The following is a 9,953-nucleotide window of genomic DNA, read 5'->3' as shown; positions in this document are numbered from 1 at the left end:
AGCCACAGGACACGCACAGGACACGCACCGTGGCTCGCCCCTTCCCGGTGCCGTCGGCTGCGCTGAGCTTGCACATGCACGCTGGCAGATGCGGCGCACACTCTGCAGGGTCTTCCCCTCCCTACGAAGCGCGCTTTATGGCACACTTTCACCCACTTCTGCTCGCGGGACCGTGAGCAGCCCAGCCCAAAAGGGGCCGAGCGTCCCTGGGTCCCCTGACGTCAACGGGGCGCACCCTTGGAGGTGAGGATCTGCAAGGACCTTGCGGATTATGACTGCCGCCTCCGTTCTGTTAAAGTGTAATGAGACATGCCTGTTGCTGTCTTCCCGAGCGCTGCGGTCGTGGGGCTGCCCCTGCCACAGGGACACCGACCCGACCTTTGGAAGTTGATCTCCCTCCAGGGAGCCTCTGTACCTCTGTGCCAGGGCCGGCCCAGGGGTCGAGCGTGCTGTAAAAATGAGTGTTTCCAGAATCGAGCACTGCGAGTGAGGGAGCTGGGGAAATGCGCTCTGGCTGCAACAGCAGACGTAAGGGAGGGTGGTGACGTGCCCCGGGGCCTCCCGAACTGAGATGCTTTGGCCAACCTCGAGCGGGGAGAGAGGACCAACCATACCTCGTTCACCGGCACCAGCGCGGCGATGCCGCCGTCTTATCTCCAACCCTCATTGCAGACCTGGGGCCAGGTCCCCCAGCACTGCCAGTCCCAGGATCTGCTCCTGCTCCTTTGGAGGTCCAGGACAAACTGCTATTGACTGGAGTGGCCTAGTGGGATCAGGGCCAGTAACATGAAGGAACCCGAGAAGTTCCTTTTTTTGCTTAAATCAGCAGTGCCTGGTACAGAGACTTTCTGGCTGGTTACTCATTGCCTCAGCTAGTCCCATAAAACAGCCAGCAACGCACAAAGAATCCCTTTCTTCCTGGGGGTGTTGCAAACACTCAGAAATTCAGCAAAGGAACGAGGCCTTGAACCCGGTTTATGTGAGTCACTTGACAGGCAATGGCAATAAAAATATTAAAATTCAGACCTTATAAAAGAGGAGGGAAAGTGCTACACGCTTCTTGACAGCCCAAGGTAAGCAGACTCTTCCCAAGGTAAGCAGCCTGGGGAGGGCTCTCGGGGAGACGGGAAGCGCAATAAAGAAGTGGGAGTCGTTTCCGAGCAGAGTTAGAGACGTAACGGACAGTCGTTTCTTTTTTAAAGCAGAAAAAGGCTTTGCTTCCCCCCTCAGGCCCAAGCCCATCCACTGGGGATGGCCTTTTTGGAGGACCTTACCCAGGCTGTGACAGCAATTTTTTTTTTTTTAATTTAATTTGTATCCACGGCCAAATTAGCCAAATCCAAGTGTCCAGAACCATAAGTGGCCCTGCTACGGGCAAACATCCTCCTCCCGCACCTGGGGCTTCAGATGTTTCCAAAACCTTGGGCGGGCGTCCTACTGGCGGGCCCAAGCCCGGAGGCTCGGGGTTCGAATGCCCTCGAGTTTTGCTCGCCCTTAGCCGTAAGCAAGGGAGGAGACTCCCATCTCCATAAACCGGGTTTAAAACCGCTGCACCTCGGCGGGTGCTGAACCACGCGGCGGCTCAGGAAAACTGCCTTCTTGGACACCGCTACGTGGTGTTTCCCCTGCCAGGTTAAGGAGCCACGGCGCTTGTCCTGAGCTCCAGGCTGTGACAGCAGTGACCATTTGCTCCATATTAGCAGTGGTAATAGAAGCAGTGTCTCTGCCTGCCAGGTCCCACCGGAGCACGCCAGGGATGGCCCAGCACAGCTGCCTACCTGTCCCGTACGAAGTGCCGGTGCTGGCGATGCTGCTTTTGCCCTGCATCGTCACAGGTAAGCAATGGAGAAAAGCCGCAGAGTCTCTGTGCAAGACACAATGTTCGTCGTCTGGACACGCTGACTTCTCCTCAGCACCGGTCACTGGACAGTGCTCGCAGCCGGATCCCTTCTCAGCTCGCATTGCAGTTGCCATTCCTAAAAAATGCGAGGGGTAAAGACGTGTCCAGTCCATTTGGGGAGAACTAAGAGGCTCCTGCAGTTACGAAGCTGGGAGGGCTGCTTTTTCCAGACCATGAAACAGTGGAAGCCTGAAAGTTTAGCAGCCTCAGAGCACAAAGGCATAAAATCATGGATCCAGCTATTGTTTGTGTGAGCTCCAGTGCCGCTGTGTCTTAAAGGTTTTCCCCCAGCTCATTTGTCCACGGCACAGGTGTCTTAGGGCTTGAAGATAGGTGGCAAATTATTTCCTCTAAAACGTGTCTTGCTTAACGTGTCCTGAAGTTCCTAGGTTTGAATCTGACTCTGCAGTCCTTTGACATGCAGACTTGAATGAAGGCCACCCCCGTGCAGTGAGGATTTAACTACCCAGTGTATCCTCCCAAATGCAATTCATGTCAGTTTTGTCCAGAAAACTGAGCATGAAAAGTCAGGTGCGCAAATGTGTAGCTGTGAAAACTAAATCCAAGCAATATTCTGGGGAGTCGGGTATTTTGCTTTCTTGTGTCCATTTGGTGTGAGGGTTAATGCAGTGCTGTACTATATGGCTTTGTCTTTGTAGCTCAGACCCTGGGAGTGCGCAGATAGAGGGGGCTACGTTTGCTAGTGCTTTTAAATAATAGACACAAACCTAGAGCTCAGGATACCTGCATTGTAGTCTGTTTTTATAAATCTTAATCAATAATGAACGTGCATGAAAAAAGTTAGTTTCCCAAGCTGCTTTTGAAAACAGAGCTGTTAGATTTAAGCCTGACGACTCTGCTGTGAACCCGCTCTGAGCTCTGGGCATTGCAAAGGCAGCAGGATGATTATTAATATAGTGCTAACCTGTGGGCAAGCTACCAATCCGGGAACCTTCCTCCTTCTCAGGTGTGGAGCTGGCTATAAATAATGAAACGTCCGACTTCACGCTGACCACGGGGGTTGGCCCAGCACTGTCCCTGTCGTGCGCGATACAGAACAACAGCCAGGAGGAACAGCTACTCTGGTACCGAGGGGACGGGGCTGTGGACCTGAAAGATGGAAATCAAATGAATGCCAGTCACCTCTGCTTGTCTCCTGTCACCGAGACCGACAACGGCGTTACCTTCACCTGCAAGCTGAAGCGGGATCAGTCCATCCAGGTCTCTGTGATTCTGGATGTCCAGTGTGAGTTGATGAGATGGGTACCTCCAGAGAGCCGTGGCAGTGAAGAACCAGTGGCTTCAGGAGCCCACACTTCATGCCTTAGGGAGAAGATGTAGTTAGCAGGTGGCAATTAAAACACATCTTTTTCCCAGTGTAGACAGGACCTTGAGAGTGGATCCAAATCGCACTGAAATCAGTGGCACCCTTTGCATTTTCTCTAATTGGAGCTGGATCCGGCTCTTCATAATGAGATACCCCCCCGCCGCACGCACGCACGCACACACGCATGCACAACCTAGCTTCTTTCCTGAGATGAAACATGGGGACAAAAGAATTGCCCTGGCGGTCTGTGTCTAACAGCGGTGGCCCGGCCGGTGCTGGCACTTTAGTGAAGGGGGTGGCAGACTGTTTTTCTGTCTCATTCTGCTGGGAAGAGGGTGTGCATTACATGGATAAAAGGACATCCTTTCTCTTTGATATGGGAAGAAGATGTTTGGGATCCTGATAACCATTTCACTCAAATAATTGTTGCAAACAGTTCGCCCCATGCTAAGTGGGAAAGACTCGCTCCGAGCAGAAGAGGAGGGCGACGTGACGTTGATCTGCAACGTGAAGTCCAACCCTCAAGCTCAAGTGGCTTGGCATAAAGACAACGTCGTCCTGACCCTTGAGGCAAAGCGCTACCAGATCCACCAGACCAGCGAAGTTTTCAAGCTCTCGATCACGAAAGCACAGAAGTCCGATATGGGGGTGTATACCTGCGTGGCAAATTCTTCCCTTGGAGAGGAGAGAAAGGACTTCCATTTGGTGATTGAAGGTAACGACCGAGCATCCCGTATAACCGTCCTCTCGTCCTTTTTAAAAGCAATGATCTTATAATGAGTCGGGGCCGCACTGTCATTTCAATGACTGCAAGTGGAAAACTTGCGTCTGTGCAGGTCCCTGTGCTGACCCCACCGGCAAAGCCGTAACAAGGGTTGGCCTCACGCTCCTGGGGCTGGGTGAGGATCGCGGGGCTCCCGCAGCAAGTGCCTTTCCTGTTCCTGCAATCAGAAGTGGCTGCATCTCAGCGTCCCCTCCCGGACGTGCGAGTTATGCTCTGAAAGCACTCCAGGGCTTGCCTGCAGCCCGTGCGCACTTGCCAAGTTGAATTGCTGTAGTGATTAGTCATCCTGAGCAAAGTATTATACCTTTTATGAACCCAGCATCTCTCTGCAGTCCCCGGGGGCCATTTGCAGCATCAGGGCTTTATCTCCTGAGCACTTCAGGGAAGGGGAGCTCCTGTTTGAGGGTTGAGCGGTGCCCAGTATCGTCAGACTCTGATCAGGACTGAGGCCCCCTGACAGGGCTGGGGCATGAATGGTATGTTATACCTTGCTGGGTTTTCTTTCCTCCCATGTCCTTGGAGCAGGTGTCGAGCCAGCGGCTGGCAGCATCGTTAACACGGGCACGCCGTTGCCTCGCCCTGCTCGATTCCCACGGCCTAATGCCCCAGCCTGGGAATCGCCTGCAGTGGCCACTGGTTCAAATGTCTCATTGGTCCTGTAAAAATATCTTCCTGTCTGGTGTTGGGCTCGTCCTTCTCGAGTGCCAAACCCTGCGATACAGGCCAGGTTGTCGGTAGCACAGCGCAAGTCACGCTGTTAACACGGACAGGGAGAAAGCACTCGCCTCTTTTGCAACTCTGCGATGGCTGGCTCGACACAACTGCACCAATCTCTTGAATATTCAGGGTTTTTTCCTTTTTTTCCACAGATAAAAAACCTGTTTTTCCCACTGAAGCCATTGCTGCTGCAGCCGTGGTGGTTTTACTTACTATTGTTTTTGGAGTTGTGGCTCAAAGAGAAAAAATACTGAAGGTATCAAAAGCATCAATGATGGTTAATAAGAAAAAAAATCACAATGGTTTGAGGATAGCCACTGCTGAGAGAAAAGTTTCTTTCATTTTGCAATGATTTTGGAGGAGCGGGGGGCCGACGGGAGAGTCAAACAAAGCTCGTGTTGCTTCTTGAACCTGGAGATGAGTCCGAGGCGGTGGCGCACACCGTTCCCGTGGGATGTGTCTGCAGACACATGCGCACAGGTCTCTGTAGTGCGGGTGTTTGTGAGCGTGTGCGTGTGTGAGAAGACACTGAAGTTTGCCATATGCAGAAATGGTAGAAACGCTAAATCGTGACCCTACTTCTTGGTCATCACGGGATGGCTCAGAGTATGTCTTAACACTGAACACGGCCTTGTGTCGGCCATCGGTCCTGCTAAATCTGCCAGGCTGGGCACAGAGAAAGTATCCCATATATATAAGAACCCAGACTCGCCCTGGCAGATTTAGCAGGACCACTGGCCGAAACACGGCTGCGCTCAGCGTGTTAGCGCATATTCTCAGCTATGATGACCAAGACCCATGATGACCAAGAAGTAGGGTCTGGATGTTGTGCCGCCCTCTTCTCCCAGCGTCTGTGCTGACTAGTCCAGCCCAGTGGGGTGACAGAGGCAACTGTGTTCTAGATAACACGTCATGTTGCAATCGTTTCCACCCATGGCAGTTTTCACTAGCATACAGGTGTTGCCCTGGCTGACTTCCAGTTTAGGTAACCGTGCTGTGCCTCCCAAAGTGACTCAGTTCATGTCTCTGCAGCACCTTGGAAAGAACAGCGTTTCATGCCATTGCTACTGTGACTGCCTGCAGCTTTCTCTCCCGTGCTGGTGTGCAGTGGTGCTCTGCATTCCCCCGTGCTGGTGCGCAGTGGTGCTCTGCATTGCCCCGTGCTGGTGTGCAGTGGTGCTCTGCATTCCCCCGTGCTGGTGCGCAGTGGTGCTCTGCATTCTCCCGTGCTGGTGCGCAGTGGTGCTCTGCATTGCCCCGTGCTGGTGCGCAGTGGTGCTCTGCATTGCCCCGTGCTGGTGCGCAGTGGTGCTCTGCATTCCCCCGTGCTGGTGCGCAGTGGTGCTCTGCATTGCCCCGTGCTGGTGCGCAGTGGTGCTCTGCATTGCCCCGTGCTGGTGCGCAGTGGTGCTCTGCATTGCCCCGTGCTGGTGCGCAGTGGTGCTCTGCATTCCCCCGTGCTGGTGCGCAGTGGTGCTCTGCATTGCCCCGTGCTGGTGCGCAGTGGTGCTCTGCATTCCCCCGTGCTGGTGCGCAGTGGTGCTCTGCATTGCCCCGTGCTGGTGCGCAGTGGTGCTCTGCATTCCCCCGTGCTGGTGCGCAGTGGTGCTCTGCATTGCCCCGTGCTGGTGCGCAGTGGTGCTCTGCATTCCCCCGTGCTGGTGCGCAGTGGTGCTCTGCATTGCCCCGTGCTGGTGCGCAGTGGTGCTCTGCATTCCCCCGTGCTGGTGCGCAGTGGTGCTCTGCATTGCCCCGTGCTGGTGCGCAGTGGTGCTCTGCATTGCCCTGTGCTGGTGTGCAGTGGTGCTCTGCATTCCCCCATGCTGGTGCGCAGTGGTGCTCTGCATTCCCCCATGCTGGTGCGCAGTGGTGCTCTGCATTGCCCCGTGCTGGTGCGCAGTGGTGCTCTGCATTGCCCCGTGCTGGTGCGCAGTGGTGCTCTGCATTCCCCCGTGCTGGTGCGCAGTGGTGCTCTGCATTGCCCCGTGCTGGTGCGCAGTGGTGCTCTGCATTCCCCCGTGCTGGTGCGCAGTGGTGCTCTGCATTGCCCCGTGCTGGTGCGCAGTGGTGCTCTGCATTCCCCCGTGCTGGTACGCAGTGGTGCTCTGCATTGCCCCGTGCTGGTGCGCAGTGGTGCTCTGCATTCCCCCGTGCTGGTGCGCAGTGGTGCTCTGCATTGCCCCGTGCTGGTGCGCAGTGGTGCTCTGCATTCCCCCGTGCTGGTACGCAGTGGTGCTCTGCATTGCCCCGTGCTGGTGCGCAGTGGTGCTCTGCATTCCCCCGTGCTGGTGCGCAGTGGTGCTCTGCAGTGTATCCCAATGGCGTCTACACAGCAGCAGGGAGGAAGCCATTCTGGTGTGCTGCACTGGGGCCAGCTGGGTGGAAGATGTTATACTCACAGAGGAAAGTAATAAAAATGACCCTTAGTCATGCCTCTCACTCAGAAATACAGCAAGTGATAAGATTGTGTCGCTTGTCTTTGCTTTTAGTGCTTTGTGAAGAAAGGCGAAACACCAAGCGAAACAGCTCTGTAAGTATCCGATTCAAGGCCGGTATTTTTAGACAGAAAGCGGCACACGGATGGACCTTGTCATGAAAACCCAGTTCCAGCTCAAGCTGTTTTATTCTCTTAACTAGACTAGGAGGGAGGAAGCGCTGCCAGTGTGGAAGAGTGGAGCAGGACACCTGTAACCTCTGTTTTTGTGTTGTTTGTGCTGTACATGAACAGGTGCTTAAGAGGCAGTTTCTAGCCCGCTCCTATTTACGGCCAGTCTAAAAACACAATGCCTGAAACCAGCAGGAGCATGGCCTAGTAGCTAGAGCAGTGCATGACAAGCCCAGGGGCTGGATTCTGACACCGCCTTGCCTGGTGACCCCAAGAAAGTCACCGCAGTTCCCGTTTCAGTTTCCATCTCCATTAAATCCTTGCCTCCTGACTGCACAGGAGCATCGTCAGGCTTATTCAGTTCTCGTTTGATCCTGGGATGAAAGGCAGTACAGAAACACCCGCTGTAATTATCGCTGCTATGGTGAAGGGCAGAGAACACCGTGGACGGGACTTAATTAGCTAGAGGCGGAGAAAGCGAAATGAGCTGTTCTGTTACATAGGCAGGATGCAGTCGGTACTTATTTTCCCTCTGGAAGCCTTCCTTGTTAACTCACAAGTGACAAGCAAATATTAAGACAAGCGAGAAAAGGTCAAGGTCAAGTCCTCCCTGCTGTCCACAGATGCAGAACAACGCTGCAGCTCCCTCCGTCCCCTTGTAGTTCACCTGTGCCCAAAACATCAGTCACCCCGTGAGCAGAGGAGCACACGCTTCTCAGCATGCCCCAGACCTAGTCTCTGGCTCCTGCCGCGGAGGATGTCAAGTTGGGCAGAGAGGCAGCGGGACAAGGGAGGGTACTGACAGCAAAACGGTCTTGCCTAGTCCACGTGGGCTCAGCCCCTCTGCCTCGTGGCAGCAGGTGATTTCCATCCTTCCTTTGTGTTTTACCCCAGGTGAACAAGTCCTGAGCTTACTGTGAGTGCCTAAGAAAGACCCTCTCTAGCACCCTCGTGTTCACGGCTGGGACTCTCCCTTGCACGCCGCCGCGGCTGCTCCGAGTTATGCAGCTCCTTCTGTATTTATTGTTATTTAAAACAACGCTCACAATGTAAATGGCTCGTTAGGTATGTTGATTACAACTTACGGCTCTGAACACGTGAACGAGAGGGAAAAACACGACTGCTTCTTCCATTTGGTCTCCTGCCATGTTTATTCCTAGACGGCGCTTGCATGTCATCGGGTCATTTTCCATCAGGAATCGATTAGTCCTGGTGGAGACTGCCATGGAAATGGTGAGGAAGTCACAAACAGAAACGCGCGGCGTTCAAGACACAAATACCAGCAGAAGACAGTGTCTTAGATTGGCTCGGGGGCAGGTAACCCCTCATGTGTGCTGGTTTGAAATCCTTCCCTGGCCCACAGGATTCACAGTTGTTTAATGGGTCTCAGCCCAGTTCCCAGCACACAACCATCGAAGCATTTGGCTCTCATGTTCGCCTTTCTGTCTACGCTGGGCATCGTCACGCTGTGCTGGGGGGGTTACTGGACTGGGTGCCGGGGCTTGCGTCTTACTGCATCTAAAAGGGAGACTGACCACAAGCAAATTCCTGACACAAGCAAATTCCTGACACACGCACACCAAACTTCACAACAGTGAGATACTTTGCATGTGAACAGAAAGCTTCATCCACAGGCACGGCCACGTAGGCAAAGGCAGAATTTCCTCCGGGAGAGCTCAGGAAAGTAATTAGACAGGACATGGGGAAGCCCCTGGGCGTGCAGGAAGCTGGCTCTGCCTACAGACACTTGTTGGAGAGCCGTGACTCAAAGAAATGTCTCAACATGACTCTCAGCCAGGTTGAGGCTGAAAGGGCCAACGCAATCCTTGAATGGGAAGGAAGGGGAATATCAAGTAGAGGCATGGAAATGATCTAGCACCGGTAAGACAGGAAAGCTGCATCCAGTATTGCAGTCTGCCCTCGCGGAGGTCAAAATACTGAAAAGTGTTCAAAAGTAGGCCAGAAACAGGGTCCAAGGAGAGGGAAACGAGCCTCCTGATGCGAGGCTTGAGGAGCTCAGTCTATTCCAACGATCAAAAAGAGATCGTTGGGTTGACTTGAGCACTACGTAGTTACTCGTGGAAAAGATACTCGATCGCAGGAAGCTTTTCCACCTTGCTGACGGGGACAAAACAAGACCCAGCAGCTGGGCTGCAGAGTTAGACAAACTCAGCCTTGAAACGAGAGGCTCATTCCTAGCAGCGAGGGTTATTAAAAATCGGATGAGCCCAGCCGGCCGAGGAAAGAGGGGGACGTGCCAACAGCGGGGGGCTTGGGAAGATCAAGCATTTCTATAAAAAAAAAAAGTGTTTTGATCATGCTTTGCAGAAAAAATTGGATGTCTTGTGGCACTGGAGTTCAAATGCAACGATCCCGATGGCCCTTGGAGCCTACAGCTCTCGCTCCTGTCATTGCTGTGATTTACACGTTGCCTTTCCCGTCAACGTGCACGCCCAGCGCGCTCCCCAGGCCAGCAGAGCTAGCGAGGAACAGGGCAGAGCCTTGTTCCTGGGCCCGGAGGGCCAGGGCTGGACACCCACATAAAACCCAGGTGCCCCCGAACCTGCACAGGTGCACGAGGCTTGCTCTACCCCAGAGTAACGGGGAGGTAAAGCCTGGC

General features: G+C 53.9%; 1 protein-coding gene across 1 annotated transcript; it reads left to right on the top strand.

Annotated features, from left to right (window-relative positions):
- Positions 1–911: 911 nt before the first annotated feature.
- TMIGD1 (transmembrane and immunoglobulin domain containing 1) lies at positions 912–8,465 on the top strand. Its single transcript, XM_006271298.4, has 7 exons — positions 912–1,073; positions 1,735–1,835; positions 2,868–3,146; positions 3,664–3,942; positions 4,881–4,984; positions 7,218–7,258; positions 8,228–8,465. Exons 2-7 carry the CDS (start codon positions 1,757–1,759, stop codon positions 8,229–8,231), a joined length of 786 nt encoding a protein of 261 aa, XP_006271360.3. The 5' UTR covers positions 912–1,073; positions 1,735–1,756; the 3' UTR covers positions 8,232–8,465.
- Positions 8,466–9,953: the final 1,488 nt, after the last annotated feature.

This window comes from Alligator mississippiensis, chromosome 14 (genome assembly GCF_030867095.1).
Source record: "Alligator mississippiensis isolate rAllMis1 chromosome 14, rAllMis1, whole genome shotgun sequence".
Classification (NCBI taxonomy): Eukaryota; Metazoa; Chordata; order Crocodylia; family Alligatoridae; genus Alligator; species Alligator mississippiensis.
Note: the sequence above shows the minus strand (reverse complement) of the source record. Positions and strands in the feature narration are given on the sequence as shown.